Below are 18,752 nucleotides of genomic sequence, written 5' to 3'. Positions count from 1 at the left end.
CCTCTGACATTCACTGCACGCTGAGAGGAAAACCGGGCTCCAACCTGCTGCGGAGCGCATATCAACGTAGAATCTAGCACAAACTTACTTCACCACCTCCATAGGAGGCAAAGTTTGTAAAACTGAATTGTGGGTGTGGTGAGGGGTGTATTTATAGGCATTTTAAGGTTTGGGAAACTTTGCCCCTCCTGGTAGGAATGTATATCCCATACGTCACTAGCTCATGGACTCTTGCTAATTACATGAAAGAAAAAGTGTTGCTTGTGGTTTGTTACAAAAGGGAAAATATTTTCCCGACAAAGTCTTGGTTAAAGCCAAATTTTGTGAGTGCCATCCGTAAAAAGAGCCAATAAAGCCTATCAAAGGCTTTTTCTGCGTCCATTAATAAGAACGCAGAGGAGATTTTATGTGTAACGGTGTGTTCCATTAGGCTAATAATTTTGGTGGTGTCTTTAGCTTCTCTTTTGGGAGTGAAATCGACTTGATTGTGATGTACTAGAGACGGTAAGATAGTGTTAACACGGGTTGCCAGTATTTTCTCGAAAATCTTGATATTGATATTTAGTAAAGATATGGGGCGAAATTTTGCTGGGTTTGTTGGTGGTTTACCTGATTTGGGAATTACGACGTGTGCTTCGAGCATTACTGGTGGGAAAGGATTAGTGTCTGTGACTTCATTAAATAGTTGTGTTAGGTATGGGGAAGTAATGACGAAAAGGTTTGGTAATATTTTCCCGTGAAGCCATCAGGACCTGAGCTTTTCCCATTTTTTAGTGTTTTAATGGCATTAGTAATTTCTTGTTGTGAAATGGGATTATTTAAGTTTTGTAATTGATCTTCCATTAGTGTGGGTAGTTGGCATTTATTGATATAAGAGATCATGATGGTGATATGATCTTATGGGGGTCATCAGTCTTTAAGATGTATAATGCCGTGTAGTAGTCATGGAATGATTGTAGGATATCCTTTGTGGTTTTGAAGGTTGTTGTGGAATTCGGATTTTGGATTTCATGTATATAAGATTTAAATCTTTTCTTTTTCAAGGCTCTAGCTAATAATAATAAAACATGCTATTTGTTTTGAACGTAAGGTTTGGTACTCTATTTGTAGGAAGCTGTCTAAGTGAAGTCTGGCTGTTTGTAGATCTGCTGTTATTTGGGGATCTGTTGGGGATAGTTTGTGTACCAGGTCTAGGTGAGCAAATTTGTCTGATAGTTCATTGTATGTTTGGCAATTTTTCTGTTGTTGTTGTGCTTTACGTTTAATTATTTCTCTCCTAATTACGCATTTGTGTGCCTCCAAGATTGTATAGAGGTCGTTGATGGAGTGGTAATTAAATCTGAAGTATTCCATAATAGTAGCGTTAAGTTTGGTTATTATGTCTGAGTTATTTAGTAAACTGTCATCTAATTTCTATAAATATGGTGTTAAGGGGGTATTGTGCCATAGGATTTTGAGTTTTACAGCTGAATGGTCAGACCATGCCGTGGGAGAAATATCTCCAGACTCTAACTTTCATCCAAGCCCTCACTGAGAGACTGACAGGATTTCTTAAAACTCCCGTCCCATGTCGAAGAGTACTACCCTCCATAAGAGACGAAAACAAACTTCTGACACTTCTCTGCCAACCTCCTGGGAAGAAAGGCAAAGAATGACTGGGTGATGAGGGAAGTGGGAGGAGTATTTAAGCCTTTGGCTGGGGTGTCTTTGCCTCTTCCTGGTGGCCAGGTTCTTATTTCCCAAAAGTAATGAATGCAGCTGTGGACTCTTTCCATTTATGAAGAAAATAGCACCGTCAACCTTAGGGATGGTTTCCCACAGTTCCACATTCTGTTCTGGAATGGGGTATATTTTTCTAAATCTTGCGGAAGGGGAAGAGGTACACCTGGCTTTTTCCATTCCTGGCATTCTCATGTTGTAAGACTGGTAAAGATTAGAACTATTTTAGAATATCAGTTACACTTCACAGTTTGTACTTAACATGTTGGACAATTTGTGATTATGCAGCTTGTATTTATTTTATATTTTTTTACATTTATTTCTTATTGGATATTTGGTAAACTTAAAAAAACAAATTTTTTGTGACTGTAGTGCATTGTAATTTTTTTTTATCTTACAAGATATAAATAATTGATTTGCAGAAATGTGCTTTATTAGCTGTCAAATGCGGAAAAAGGGGGCCGCTTAAGGCCTTCAGCAATTTTTGGAGTGCAAATCCAGATCTTAGTGTGCTGCACTTTCACAAGAAGGAATCTGGCTCTGAAAATAGCCGAGGGCTGGGAGCGGCCGCCTTCTTCAGCATTTGGCAGCTAATGAGGCTGCCGAATACACATATCTATTGATTTGTAAGAACATTGAAGTTTAAATAAAGTTGCTTTAGTGTAAATTTTTTTAAAAAAAAAACAAAATTTATGCTTACCTGATAAATTTCTTTCTTTTGCGATGTACCGAGTCCACGGATTCATCCTTACTTGTGGGATATGTCTATAAATTGCAAATAGCATATTTTTACTTATAAAAGTTTGGCATTAGATGATTCTCAAAACCTGATTTCCTTCTGTCTGAGAATCATCTAATGCCAAACTTTTATAAGTCAAAATATGCTGTTTGCAATTTATAGACATATCCCACAAGTAAGGATGAATCCGTGGACTCGGTACATCATGCAAAAGGAAAAAGATACCATGAAGTTTTTTTGTGTGTAAGAAGAGTATTGATAATTAGGAAACACACTCTAAAAACATAATTTATGCTTACCTGATAAATTCCTTTCTTCTGTAGTGTGATCAGTCCACGGGTCATCATTACTTCTGGGATATTACTCCTCCCCAACAGGAAGTGCAAGAGGATTCACCCAGCAGAGCTGCATATAGCTCCTCCCCTCTACGTCACTCCCAGTCATTCGACCAAGGACCAACGAGAAAGGAGAAGCCAAGGGTGAAGTGGTGACTGGAGTATAATTTAAAAAATATTTACCTGCCTTAAAAAACAGGGTGGGCCGTGGACTGATCACACTACAGAAGAAAGGAATTTATCAGGTAAGCATAAATTATGTTTTCTTCTGTTAAGTGTGATCAGTCCACGGGTCATCATTACTTCTGGGATACCAATACCAAAGCAAAAGTACACGGATGACGGGAGGGATAGGCAGGCTCTTTATACAGAAGGAACCACTGCCTGAAGAACCTTTCTCCCAAAAATAGCCTCCGAGGAAGCAAAAGTGTCAAATTTGTAAAATTTGGAAAAAGTATGAAGCGAAGACCAAGTTGCAGCCTTGCAAATCTGTTCAACAGAGGCCTCATTCTTAAAGGCCCAAGTGGAAGCCACAGCTCTAGTAGAATGAGCTGTAATTCTTTCAGGAGGCTGCTGTCCAGCAGTCTCATAGGCTAAACGAATTATGCTACGAAGCCAGAAAGAAAGAGAGGTAGCAGAAGCCTTTTGACCTCTCCTCTGACCAGAGTAAACGACAAACAGGGAAGACGTTTGTCGAAATTCCTTAGTTGCCTGTAAATAAAACTTTAGGGCACGAACTACATCCAGATTGTGCAGAAGACGTTCCTTCTTCGAAGAAGGATTTGGACACAAAGAAGGAACAACAATCTCTTGATTGATATTCCTGTTAGTGACTACCTTAGGTAAGAACCCAGGTTTAGTACGCAGAACTACCTTATCCGAATGAAAAATCAAATAAGGAGAATCACAATGTAGGGCTGATAACTCAGAGACTCTTCGAGCCGAGGAAATAGCCATTAAAAATAAAACTTTCCAGGATAACAACTTTATATCAATGGAATGAAGGGGTTCAAACGGAACGCCTTGTAAAACGTTAAGAACAAGGTTTAAACTCCATGGCGGAGCAACAGTTTTAAACACAGGCTTAATCCTGGCCAAAGCCTGACAAAAAGCCTGAACGTCTGGAACTTCTGACAGACGTTTGTGCAACAGAATGGACAGAGCTGAGATCTGTCCCTTTAATGAACTAGCAGATAAACCCTTTTCTAAACCTTCTTGTAGAAAAGACAATATCCTAGGAATCCTAACCTTACTCCAAGAGTAACCTTTGGATTCGCACCAATATAGGTATTTACGCCATATCTTATGGTAAATCCTTCTGGTAACAGGCTTCCTAGCCTGTATTAGGGTATCAATAACTGACTCAGAAAAACCACGTTTTGATAAAATCAAGCGTTCAATTTCCAAGCAGTCAGCTTCAGAGAAGTTAGATTTTGATGTTTGAAAGGACCCTGTATCAGAAGGTCCTGTTTCAGAGGTAGAGACCAAGGTGGACAGGATGACATGTCCACCAGGTCTGCATACCAAGTCCTGCGTGGCCATGCAGGTGCTATTAGAATAACTGATGCTCTCTCCTGTTTGATTCTGGCAATCAATCGAGGAAGCATCGGGAAGGGTGGAAACACGTAAGCCATCCTGAAGTCCCAAGGTGCTGTCAGGGCATCTATCAGGACTGCTCCTGGATCCCTGGATCTGGACCCGTAACGAGGAAGCTTGGCGTTCTGTCGAGACGCCATGAGATCTATCTCTGGTTTGCCCCACTGATGAAGTATTTGGGCAAAGACCTCCGGATGAAGTTCCCACTCCCCCGGATGAAAAGTCTGACGACTTAAGAAATCCGCCTCCCAGTTCTCCACTCCCGGGATGTGGATTGCTGACAGGTGGCAAGAGTGAAACTCTGCCCAGCGAATTATCTTTGTTACTTCCATCATTGCTAGGGAGCTTCTTGTCCCTCCCTGATGGTTGATGTAAGCTACAGTCGTGATGTTGTCCGACTGAAACCTGATGAACCCCCGAGTTATCAACTGGGGCCAAGCCAGGAGGGCATTGAGAACTGCTCTCAATTCCAGAATGTTTATTGGTAGGAGACTCTCCTCCTGACTTCATTGTCCCTGAGCCTTCAGAGAATTCCAGACGGCACCCCAACCTAGAAGGTTACAATTGTCCAGTCTGGCCTGCTGAATGGCATCCCCCTGGACAGATGTGGCTGAGAAAGCCACCATAGAAGAGAATTTCTGGTCTCTTGATCCAGATTCAGAGAAGGGGACAAGTCTGAGTAATCCCCATTCCACTGACTTAGCATGCACAGTTGCAGTGGTCTGAGGTGTAAGCGTGCAAAGGGTACTATGTCCATTGCCGCTACCATCAAGCCGATTACCTCCATGCATTGAGCCACTGACGGTTGTTGAATGGAATGAAGGGTGCGGCAAGCACTTTGAAGTCTTGTTAACCTGTCTTCTGTCAGGTAAATCTTCATTTCTACAGAATCTATAAGAGTCCCCAGAAAGGGAACTCTTGTGAGTGGAACGACTGAACTTTTCTTTTCGTTCACCTTCCATCCATGTGACCTTAGAAATGCCAGTACTAACTCTGTATGAGACTTGGCAGTTTGAAAGCTTGAAGCTTGTATCAGAATGTCGTCTAGGTACGGAGCTACCGAGATTCCCCGCGGTCTTAGTACCGCCAGAAGAGCACCCAGAACCTTTGTGAAGATTCTTGGAGCTGTAGCCAATCCGAATGGAAGAGCTACAAACTGGTAATGCCTGTCTAGGAAGGCAAACCTTAGGTACCGGTAATGATCTTTGTGAATCGGTATGTGAAGGTAAGCATCCTTTAAATCCACTGTGGTCATGTACTGACCCTTTTGGATCATGGGTAAAATTGTCCGAATAGTCTCCATCTTGAACGATGGAACTCTTAGGAATTTGTTTAGGATCTTTAAGTCCAGGATTGGTCTGAAAGTTCCCTCTTTTTTGGGGACCACAAACAGATTTGAGTAAAACCCTTGTCCCTGTTCCGACCGTGGAACTGGATGGATTACTCCCATTAACAAAAGCTCTTGTACGCAGCGTAGAAACGCCTCCTTCTTTGTTTGGTTTGATGACAACCTTGACAGATGAAATCTCTCTCTTGGAGGAGAGTATTTGAAGTCCAGAAGGTATCCCTGAGATATTATCTCTAGCGCCCAGGGATCCTGGACATCTCTTGCCCAAGCCTGGGCGAAGAGAGAAAGTCTGCCCCCCACTAGATCCGATCCCGGATCGGGGGCCCTCAATTCATGCTGTTTTAGGGGCAGCAGTAGGTTTCCTGGCCTGCTTGCCCTTGTTCCAAGACTGGTTAGGTCTCCAGCCTTGTCTGTAGCGAGCAACAGATCCTTCTTGTTTTGGAGCAGAGGAAGTTGATGCTGCTCCTGCTTTGAAATTCCGAAAGGAACGAAAATTAGACTGTCTGGCCTTAGGTTTGGCCCTGTCTTGAGGCAGGGCGTGGCCTTTACCTCCTGTAATGTCAGCGATAATTTCTTTCAAACCAGGCCCAAATAAGGTCTGCCCTTTAAAAGGTATATTAAGTAATTTAGACTTAGAAGTAACATCAGCTGACCAGGATTTTAGCCACAGTGCTCTGCGTGCCTGAATGGCGAATCCTGAATTCTTAGCCGTAAGTTTAGTTAAATGTACTACGGCCTCCGAAATGAATGAATTAGCTAGTTTAAGGACTCTAAGCTTGTCCGTAATGTCATCCAGAGGAGCTGAATTAATGGTCTCTTCCAGCGACTCAAACCAGAATGCCGCCGCAGCCGTGACCGGCGCAATGCATGCAAGGGGTTGCAATATAAAACCTTGTTGAACAAACATTTTCTTAAGGTAACCCTCTAACTTTTTATCCATTGGATCTGAAAAGGCACAGCTATCCTCCACCGGGATAGTGGTACGCTTAGCTAAAGTAGAAACTGCTCCCTCCACCTTAGGGACCGTCTGCCATAAGTCCCGTGTGGTGGCGTCTATTGGAAACATTTTTCTAAATATCGGAGGGGGTGAGAACGGTACACCGGGTCTATCCCACTCTTTAGTAATAATTTCAGTTAGTCTTTTAGGTATAGGAAAAACGTCGGTACTCGTTGGTACCGCAAAATATTTATCAAACCTACACATTTTCTCTGGTATTGCAACTGTGTTGCAATCATTCAGAGCCGCTAACACCTCCCCTAGTAATACACGGAGGTTCTCCAGCTTAAATTTAAAATTTGAAATATCTGAATCCAATCTGTTTGGATCAGAACCGTCAGCCGCAGAATGAAGCTCTCCGTCCTCATGTTCTGCAAGTTGTGACGCAGTATCTGACATGGCCCTAGTATTATCAGCGCACTCTGTTCTCACCCCAGAGTGATCACGCTTGCCTCTTAGTTCTGGTAATCTAGCCAAAACTTCAGTCATAACAGTAGCCATATCTTGTAATGTTATCTGTAATGGCCGCCCAGATGTACTGGGCGCCACAATATCGCGCACCTCCCGAGCGGGAGATGCAGGTACTGACACGTGAGGAGAGTTAGTCGGCATAACTCTCCCCTCGCTGTTTGGTGAAATTTGTTCAATTTGTACAGATTGACTTTTATTTAAAGTAGCATCAATACAGTTAGTACATAAATTTCTATTGGGCTCCACTTTGGCATTGGAACAAATAACACAGGTATCTTCCTCTGAATCAGACATGTTTAACACACTAGCAAATAAACTTGCAACTTGGAATACAATTTTTGTAAAATATTATGAAAACGTACTGTGCCTATAAGAAGCACAGAAGATTTATGACAGTTGAAAATTAATAAACTGAAACAGTTATAGCATCAATCCTTGTAAACAACACAACTTTAGCAAAGGTTTGTTCCCATTAGCAAAAGACAACTAACTCTGATAGCAGAAAAAAAATTACAGAATAAACGTTTTTTTATCACAGTCAACTACAATCTCACAGCTCTGCTGTGAGAATTACCTCCCTCAAAACAAGTTTTGAAGACCCCTGAGTTCTGTAGAGATGAACCGGATCATGCAGGAAATACAATGAGCTGCTGACTGAAATTTTTTGATGCGTAGCAAAAGCGCCAAAAAACGGCCCCTCCCCCTCACACACAACAGTGAGAGAGATCAGAAACTGTCAGAAATTAGATCAAGCAACTGCCAAGTGGAAAAATAGTGCCCAAACATTTATTCACTCAGTACCTCAGAAAATGAAAACGATTTTACATTCCAGCAAAAACGTTTAACATAAATTAAGAGTTATTAAAAAACCTGTTGCTAGTCCCTGCAAAATAGGCTAAAAGGTTTTATGTACACAGTGTAATTCCAGTGAAGTACCATTCCCCAGAATACTGAAGTGTAAAATATACATACATGACATTATATCGGTATGGCAGGATTTTCTCATCAATTCCATTGTCAGAAAATAAAAGCTGCTACATACCTCTTTGCAGATTAATCTGCCCGCTGTCCCCTGATCTGAAGTTTACCTCTCCTCAGATGGCCGAGAAACAGCAATATGATCTTAACTACTCCGGCTAAAATCATAGTAAAAAACTCTGGTAGATTCTTCTTCAAACTCTGCCAGAGAGGTAATAACACACTCCGGTGCTATTATAAAATAATAAACTTTTGATTGAAGATATAAAACTAAGTATAATCACCATAGTCCTCTCACACATCCTATCTAGTCGTTGGGTGCAAGAGAATGACTGGGAGTGACGTAGAGGGGAGGAGCTATATGCAGCTCTGCTGGGTGAATCCTCTTGCACTTCCTGTTGGGGAGGAGTAATATCCCAGAAGTAATGATGACCCGTGGACTGATCACACTTAACAGAAGAAAAAAGGTTTACCACCCTCCTTCTGTGTTATGCTAAAAATTGGACTATGGGGGGTGATTTCCGGATACAAATGCATGTATTCTTACATCTATACACATTGCAAATCTTTATTAAAACTGCACTCCTATGTATCAAGGAACACTATTAGCATTATCACTAGCACAGATTCACTAAGTTTTATACGGACTCTTATGAGAGAGCTTACCTCAATTCCATTAATAAAGCAAATTTTCTACAATTTGGAAAGTTATCTCATGCTTTAGAAACTGATGAGATTTTAATCTCTGGATAGGTCCTTTTGAACTCTTAAAGGGACAGTCTACACCAGAATATTTATTGTTTTAAAATTATTATATTATATTAACACACTTTTTACCTCTGTGATTATCTTGTATCTAAGCCTCTGCAAACTGTCCCCTTATTTCAGTTCTTTTGACAGACTTGCATTTGGCTCCTAGGAACTCCACGTAAGTGAGCACACTGTTATCTATATGAAACACTGAAATGAACTAACACCCTCTAGTGGTGAAAAACTGTCAAAATGCCCTGAGCTAAGAGGCTGCCTCCAAGGGCTTAGAAATTAGCATATGAACCTCCTAGATTTAGCTTTCAACTAAGAATACCAAGAGAACAAAGCAAATTGGTGCCTGTCCCTTAAATGAATCTAAAGTGTTTTCATAGTAAACTCCATTTTATTAGAGCATGTAAATGAGAAACAATGAAATTTTACTTGGCAAATCATAACAGATTAAAGCAAGATTTTCCTCTCTGCATTTATGGAATTGTAATAAGGGATAAGTCTATAAATTATTGTGGGCTATTCTGGTCAAATTTCTTTGTTTTCTACTCACAGATTTGTCAAGACTGACAAGATTTGATCAATTTCTCCCTCTTAACATTACAGAATGCTAAAGACAATGCTAAAGACTATTAGATAATCTGCAAATGCATAATGAAAAGACAATGAAATAGATTTTTATTTTCATGTGACAGGCCTCAGTCAATCACAGACTCATATTTATATATGCGCTGTGAATTCTTGGACATGCTTAGTAGGAGCTGGTGCCTCAGAGAGTGTGCACACAGTTGATCTTTTACAATTGTTTGTTTCTGTCAAGACTCCAAAAAAGGAAATTTATGCTTACCCGATAAATTGATTTCTTCTACGATACGACAAGTCCACGGATTCATCCTTACTTGTGGGATATTATCCTCCTGCTAACAGGAAGTGGCAAAGAGCACCACAGCAGAGCTGTCTATATAGCTCCTCCCTTGACTCCACCCCCCCAGTCATTCGACCAAAGGTATAGGAAGAAAAAGGAGAAACTAAAAAGGTGCAGAGGTGACTGAAGTTTTGAAAACAAAAATCTAATCTGTCTAATATGACAGGGAGGGCCGTGGACTCGTCTTATCATAGAAGAAATCAATTTATCAGGTAAGCATAAATTTCCTTTTCTTCTACTAGATACGACGAGTCCACGGATTCATCCTTACTTGTGGGATACATTACCAAAGCTTACAGGACACGGATGAACGGGAGGGACAAGACAGATACCTAAAGAGAAGGCACCACTGCTTGAAGAACTTTTCTCCCAAAAATAGCCTCAGAAGAAGCAAAAGTATCAAATTTGGAAAAAGTATGAAGGGAGGACCAAGTCGCAGCTTTACAAATCTGTTCAACAGAAGCATCATTTTTAAAAGCCCATGTGGAAGCCACCGCTCTAGTAGAATGAGCTGTAATCTTATCAGGAGGCTGCTGTCCAGCAGTCTCGTATGCCAAACGGATGATGCTTTTCAGCCAAAAAGAAATAGGTAGTCGTAGCTTTTTGACCCCTATGCTTCCAGAATAAACGACAAATAGAGAAGATGTTTGACGGAAATCCTTGGTCGCTTGTAAGTAAAACTTCAAGGCACGAACCACGTCCAGATGATGTAATAGACGCTCCTTCTTAGAAGAAGGATTAGGACATAGAGAAGGAACAATAATTTCCTGATTAATATTCTTATTTGAAACAACCTTAGGAAGGAATCCAGGTTTAGTGCGCAAAACCACCTTATCAGAATGGAATATAAGATAAGGCGAGTCGCATTATAATGCAGAAAGCTCAGAAACTCTTCGAGCAGAAGAGATGGCAACTAAAAACAAAACTTTCCAAGATAAAAGCTTAATATCTACGGAATGCATGGGTTCAAACGGAACCCCTTGAAGAACATTGAGAACTAAATTCAAACTCCATGGCGGAGCAACAGGTTTAAACACAGGCTTGATTCTGACTAAAGCCTGACAAAAAGACTGAACGTCTGGGATATACGCTTGTGTAGTAAAATTGACAAAGCAGAAATTTTTCCCTTTAAGGAACTAGCTGATAATCCCTTCTGCAATCCTTCTTGGAGAAAGGACAAAATCCTAGGAATCCTAACCCTACTCCACGAGTAGCCCTTGGATTCGCACCAATAAAGATATTTACGCCATATCTTATGGTAAATTTTCCTAGTGACAGGCTTCCGAGCCTGAATCAAGGTATCAATAACCGACTCAGAGAAACCCCGCTTAGATAAAATCAAGCGTTCGATCTCCAGGCAGTCAGCTGCAGAGAATTTAGATTTGGATGTTGGAACGGATCTTGAATGAGAAGGTCCTGTCTCAGTGGCAGTTTCCACGGTGGCAGAGATGACATTTCCACCAGATCTGCATACCAAGTCCTGCGTGGCCACGCAGGTGCTATCAAGATTACCGAAGCTCTCTCTTGTTTGATTCTGGCAATCAGACGAGGCAAGAGAGGAAAGGGAGGAAACACATAAGCCAGGTTGAACGCCCAAGGTACTGCTACAGCATCTATCAGTACTGCTTGAGGATCCCTTGATCTGGATCCGTAACAAGGAAGTTTGGCATTCTGACGAGATGCCATCAGATCCAATTCCGGTGTGCCCCATTGACGAATCAATGTCGCAAATACCTCTGGTAGGAGCACCCACTCCCCTGCGATGAAAAGTCTGACGACTTAGAAAATCCGCTTCCCAGTTCTCACTCCTGGGATGAAAATTGCTGATAGATGGCAAGAGTGCGTCTCTGCCCATCAAATTATCTTGGAAACCTCTATCATCGCTAGAGAACTCTTTGTTCCCCCTTGATGATTGATATATGCTACAGTCGTGATATTGTCTGACTGGAATCTTATGAATTTGGCCAAGGCCAACTGAGGCCACGCTTGAAGCGCGTTGAAAATTGCTCTCAGTTCCAGAATATTGATTGGTAGTAGGGACTCCTCCTGAGTCCAAACACCCTGAGCCTTCAGGGAATTCCAGACTGCACCCCAGCCCAAGAGGCTGGCATCCGTCGTCACTATGACCCATGCTGGCCTGCGGAAGCACATTCCCTGGGACAGATGATCCTGTGACAACCACCAAAGAAGAGAGTCTCTGGTCTCTAGATCCAGATTTATCTGAGGAGACAAATCCACATAATCCCCATTCCACTGTCGGAGCATGCACAGCTGCAGTGGTCTGAGATGTAAGCGGGCAAACAGAACTATGTCCATTGCCGCAACCATTAATCCAATAACCTCCACACACTGCGCCACTGATGGCTGAGGAGTGGACCGAAGTGCCCGGCAAGTAGTTAAGATCTTTGACTTTCTGACCTCCGTCAGAAATATTTTCATGTCTACCGAGTCTATCAGAGTTCCTAGGAATGGAACTCTTGTCAGTGGAACTAGTGAACTCTTTTGTATATTCACCTTCCACCCGTGAGTTCTTAGAAAAGCCAGCACAATGTCCGTGTGAGATTTGGCTAGCTGTTAAGTTGACGCCTGAATCAAAATATCGTCCAGATAGGGCACCACTGCTATGCCCTGTGGCCTTAGAACCGCCAGAAGGGACCCTAGCACCTTTGTAAAGATTCTGGGAGCTGTGGCAAACCCGAAGGCGAACCTGAGAAACTGGTGATGAGCTCTGTGGATAGGAATGTGAAGATACGCATCCTTTAAATCCACGGTAGTCATAAATTGACCCTCCTGGATCATTGGTAAAATAGTTGGGATGGGACTCTGAGAAATTTGTTTAGGTATTTGAGATCTAAAATCGGTCTGAAGGTTCCCTCTTTTTTGGGAACCACGAACAGATTTGAATAAAACCCCTGCCCCGGTTTTGGAACTGGGCAGATTACACCCATGGTATATAGGTCTTTTACACAGCGTAAGAACGCCTCTCTTTTTGTCTGGTCTACAGACAAACGTGAAAGATGAAACCTCCCGCTTGGGAGAAAATCCTTGAATTCTAGTCAATACCCCTGGGTCACGATTTCTAATGCCCAGGGATCCTGAACGTCCCTTTCCCAAGCCTGAGAGAAGAGAGAAAGTCTGCCCCTACTAGATCTGGTCCTGGATTGGGGGCTGCCCCTTCATGCTGTCTTGGTAGTAGCAGTGGGCTTCTTGGCCTGTTTACCTTTATTCCAGGTCTGGTTAGGTCTCCAGACAGACTTGGATTGTGCAAAATTCCCCTCCTGCTTTGTGACGGGGGAGGAAGCGGAGGGTCCACCTTTAAAGTTTCGAAAGGAACGAAAATTATTTTGTTTGGCCCTCATTTTAACAGTCTTGTCCTGAGGAAGGGCATGACGTTTACCTCCAGTAATGTCGGAAATTATCTCCTATAGTTCAGGCCCGAATAGGATCTTACCTTTAAAAGGGATAGCTAAAAGCTTAGATTTTGATGACACATCAGCAGACCAAGATTTAAGCCATAACGCTCTACGCGCTAAAATGGCAAAGCCTGCATTCTTTGCCACTAATTTAGCCATTTGAAAAGCGGCATCTGTAATAAAAGAATTATTAGCTCGAGAGCCTTAATTCTATCCAAAATATCATCTAATGGGGTCTCAACCTTAAGAGACTCCTCTAGAGCCTCAAACCAAAAAGCTGCTGCAGTAGTTACTGGAACAATGCACGCTATAAGTTGTAGAAGAAAACCCTGATGAACAAACAATTTCTTTAGAAGACCCTCTAATTGTTTTATCCATAGAGTCTTTGAAAGCACAGCTATCCTCAATAGGGATAGTTGTACGCTTAGCCAGGGTAGAAATAGCTCCCTCCACCTTAGGGACCTTCTGCCAGGAATCCCGAATGGTGTCAGATATGGGAAACATTTTCTTAAAAGTAGGAGGGGGAGAGAACGGAATGCCTGGTCTATCCCATTCCTTAGTGACAATGTCCAAAATCCTTCTAGGGACTGGAAAAACATTAGTGTAAGAAGGGACCTCTAGATATTTATCCAACTGCAGCCATATCTTGCAGGGTGAAAGAATTAGACGCGCTAGAAGTACTTGGCATCAATTGAGCGGGCGTTAAAGGTTGTGACACTTGGGGAGAAAGAGATGGCATAACCTGATTCCCTTCAGACTGAGAATCATCCTGAGACATACTTTTATCAGCTAAAATATGTTCTTTGCAATGTAAGGCCCTTTCAGTACATGAGGGACACATTTTAAGTGGGGGTTCCACAATGGCTTCTAAACACATAGAACATTGACTTTCCTCAATGTTAGACATGTTGAAACAGGCTAGTAATGACCACAAACAAGCTTGAAAACACTTTATTTAGTGAAAAAAATAACAATCTGAAAAACGGTACTGTGCCTTTAAGAGAAAAAAAAGCATACAATTTTTCCAAAACTGCTCTAAAAGCTAAAACACTCAAATTTTTATCATATATGTGTCTAATCTGGCAGCCTAAGATTGCACCACAAGTAAGGGACTATTAACCCTCCATTAACAAAAAAGTTACCCAAAAAACGCTATAAAAAATAAACAAGCAACCCCCTGCACCTCGCCACAGCTCTGCTGTGGCGCCTACCTGCCCCGTGGGGTCTGAGAATTACACTCGCACTTCGATAAGGCTATCTCTGAAGTTGAGGCCCACCGGAGCTGGAGCTTGCTGCCTTTATGGGAAATACAACTGCGCATCTAAGGCGCGAAATTAGGCCCCGCCCATCATCCAAGATGTCTCAGCCTAGAGAAAAAACGCTGTAAAGCGTTATAGGAACTAGCCATGTGGGTTTTCATAAACCCAGCACAATATGTCAGCCATGTGAAACCCTCCAGAACTATCAAACACACAAATGTTAGCTCAGAGAAAAACGTTATTGCCCCTGCACATAAATCGTTTTTATGCAACCAGTGTCTTTCATTTATAGCCCATAATATAACAGGTCCCAGTAACATCCCTTCTCTGTAGGATTACTGCTTACCCCTTCCCTCATGGGAACTATGTCAGCCTGTTCTGAAATACCACAGTCTCTTCAGAAAAAATAATGACTGAACATACCTCAATGCTTGTAGCATGAAAACCGTTCCCCACACTGAAGCTTCTTAAGTACTCCTCAGCCATTCTGTGGGAACTCCTTTGGATCTTAGTAACCACTGCTAACCTCCAGGCAGAAATCTTCTTCCATCTGCTGCCTGAGAAAAATAGCACTCACCGGTAGCATTTAAAATAAAAAAGTCTTGCTTGAAGAAAATAAAAACTATCATTTTATCACCTCTTTCACTTTACCCCTTCCTATTACTTAGTGTAGGCAAAGAGAATGACTGGGGGGTGGAGTCAAGGGAGGAGCTATATAGACAGCTCTGCTGTGGTGCTCTTTGCCACTTCCTGTTAGCAGGAGGATAATATCCCACAAGTAAGGATGAATCCGTGGACTCGTCGTATCTAGTAGAAGAAACTAAACAAACCACTTATCTAAGTGTATAATGTGCATTTAAAGGGACAGTCAACACCAAAATTGTTAATGCTTAAAAATAGATTTTTTACTACACATTCCCCAGATTTGCACAACCAACATTGTTATATTAATTTACTTTACAACACTTAAAACTCTAAATTTCTGCCTGTTTCTAAGCCACTACAGACAGCCTCTTATCACATGCTTTTTTAATTTGCTTTTCACAAGAGGAGACAGCTTGTTCATGTGGGCCATATAGATAACATTGTGTTCACAACACAGCACTAATTGTCTAAAATTTAAGTCAATAGATAATAAATAAAAAGTCATGTAATAAGGGGGCTGTCAGAAGAGTCGTAGATATAAGGTAATCACAGAAGTAAAAAGTATATTTATAGAGTTTTGTTTCTACTTTTTTTTTGTTGAGGATTCAAGTCATCTGTGGAGAGATCTTAATAACGGACGATTGACTTAACCATTTTATATTGGTTTGGTAACTTATATTTGAACACTGTGTTTTGGTTTCTTATAGTAATTCCTTATTGTGCTTTTACTCACAGGGTGTTAAACAATTGTTCATTTTATTTTATATCAATCTACTTTGATGAACAAATTGCTTCCTTCTCTTGGTACCCGTTATTGAAGAAGCAGCAATGCACTACTGGGAGCTAGCTGAACTCATTGGGTGAGCCAATAACAAGAGGAATATATGTGCAGCCACCAGTCATCATATAGCAGTTGTGCACTGTTGCTCCTGAGCCTACCTGAGCTTTTCAACAAACGATATCAAGAGAACAAAGCACCTTTTATAATAGAAGTAAATTAGAAAGTTGTTTAAAATTGCACGCTCTACTTAAATTATGAAAGTTTATTTTCTTACTTTACTGTCCCTTTAATATAACTTTACCCTACAACTTTTCACAGCAGATTTTGATATGCTCAGGAGCATGCATGTGTCTTGAGCACTATACTATATGGCAGCAGTTTTGCTATATAGTGCTGAGTTTATATGAACACTCCTAAGTCTACATAGGTATACTTTTCAACAAAGTATATAAGAAAGAATATTAACCAAATTGTAATTGGAGGAAATTAAAATGCCTTATTTTAAATTATATGCACCATCAGAATCAAGTAATATGATAGCAAAAAAATGTAAGTGATGGTAAATCCTAGTGCTAGGATTTACCAGTGCAACAAATAAAGGGGGCTTTCAGTCAAAATACTTCATGCTGAAAGTTCCTTTATTTGCCTGCAGCGTATGCCGCTCTGAGTGCCTCAGGACACCAATGGCAGAACGCTATCTTGGAGTGAGCCAATAGCGTGCTAGCTCTCCATTATAATGCACACTGGGCCGCACGGCTATTGGCTCAGCGGTGGAAACGTCACCTCATTGAAAAAATAGCGATCTGCTGCAGGAGGCCTGAGGCGCTCAGTGCTGCATATGTTATAGGTAAATAAAGGAAATTTCAGCATGAAGTATTTTATACTTCATGACTGAAAGTCCCCTTTATTTGTTGCACTGGTAAAATTACCATCACTTTTAAGCGGCTTTCTATTGAAAACGCTAGTTGTTTTTTTTACATATAAAATTAAATAAAAAAATTGGAAATGCGAATGCTGCAGCTCATACTAACCTTTGAGTATAAAGCCCGAATCACTGATAGTTTTATTCTGAGTCTTCCACACATGGTACAGGTGGTAAAAGATAGCCACGTATAAGTCATTGAGAACGGCGAACACTTGCTGTCTGCGGTTACACTCTCTGCGTACGGGAGAGAAGGAGTAAGGATTATCACGGCCAATCCACGTCTCTTTGTATATTTCACAGATACGCATTAGTATGAGCAGCAAGACACAAACACTCTTATCAAATATGCTCTGGTCACAGAATGAACAAATAAAACAGTTTCGGCTAGATTACGAGTTGTGCGTTAGGAGTGAAAAAACAGTGTTATGGCTCTTTTTCACTACCGCTGGTATTACAGGTGTTGTAGGTATAGCTGTACCGCACACCTTTTTGGCCTAAGTCCCTTTTCAATGGGACTTCCATAGTGCCGGTATTACGAGTTTGCCTGTCCAGCCAAAAAGTGAGCGGTACAGCCCATAACTACAAGATCTGTACCGCCACCTGAAAGTCAGTAGTTATGGAGTTTAACGCTACAAAGCTGTAGCATAAAACTCATAACTAAAGTGCTAAAAAGTACACTAACACCCATAAACTACCAATTAACACCTAAACCGAGGCCCTCCCGCATCGCAAACACTAAAATAAAATTATTAACCCCTAATCTGCCGCACTGGACATCACCGCCACTATAATAAACATATTAACCGCTAAATCGCCGCACTCCCGCATCACAAACACTAGTTAAATATTATTAACCCCTGATCTGCTGCCCCAATGTCGTCACCACCTACATACACTTATTAACCCCTAATCTGCTGTCCCTAACATCGCCGCAACCTACATTTCTATTATTAACCCCTAATCTGTTGCCCCCAAAATCTCCACCAGCTAACTACACTTATTAACCCCTAATCTGCTGCCCCGAATGTCGCCGCCACTATACTAAAGTTATTAACCCCTAAACCTAACGTAACCCTAACCCCCACTAACTTTAACATAATTAAAAACATAATTTATGCTTACCTGATAAATTTATTTCTCTTGTAGTGTATCCAGTCCACGGATCATCCATTACTTATGAGATATTCTCCTTCCCAACAGGAAGTTGCAAGAGGATCACCCACAGCAGAGCTGCTATATAGCTCCTCCCCTAACTGTCATATCCAGTCATTCGACCGAAAACAAACAGAGAAAGGAAAAACCATAGGGTGCAGTGGTGACTGTAGTTTAATTAAAATTTAGACCTGCCTTAAAAGGACAGGGCGGGCCGTGGACTGGATACACTACAAGAGAAATAAATTTATCAGGTAAGCATAAATTATGTTTTCTCTTGTTAAGTGTATCCAGTCCACGGATAATCCATTACTTATGGGATACCAATACCAAAGCTAAAGTACACGGATGATGGGAGGGACAAGGCAGGATTAAGTGGAAGGAACCACTGCCTGAAGAACCTTTCTCCCAAAAACAGCCTCCGAAGAAGCAAAAGTATCAAATTTGTAAAATTTGGAAAAAGTGTGAAGCGAAGACCAAGTCGCGGCCTTGCAAATCTGTTCAACAGAGGCCTCATTTTTAAAGGCCCATATTATGCTCCAAAGCCAAAAGGAAAGAGAGGTTGCCGAAGCTTTTTGACCTCTCCTCTGTCCAGAGTAAACGACAAACAGGGTAGATGCTTGACAAAAATCTTTCGTAGCTTGTAAGTAAAACTTCAAGGCACGGACTACGTCCAGATTATGTAAAAGACGTTCCTTCTTTGAAGAAGG

At 41.4% G+C, this 18,752-nt stretch overlaps 1 protein-coding gene across 1 annotated transcript in view; it reads right to left on the bottom strand.

Moving 5' to 3' along the window:
- ELMOD3 (ELMO domain containing 3) overlaps positions 1-18,752 on the bottom strand; it is a 212,405-nt gene that overhangs the window by 3,760 nt on the left and 189,893 nt on the right. The window contains exon 11 of the mRNA XM_053719453.1: positions 16,997-17,124. Within this exon, the coding sequence (XP_053575428.1) occupies positions 16,997-17,124 (128 nt within the window). The remainder of the gene's footprint in view (positions 1-16,996; positions 17,125-18,752) is intronic.

The sequence above is a fragment of the Bombina bombina genome, chromosome 6 (genome assembly GCF_027579735.1).
Source record: "Bombina bombina isolate aBomBom1 chromosome 6, aBomBom1.pri, whole genome shotgun sequence".
Lineage (NCBI taxonomy): Eukaryota > Metazoa > Chordata > Amphibia > Anura > Bombinatoridae > Bombina > Bombina bombina.
This window is presented reverse-complemented; position numbering and strand designations above follow the sequence as displayed.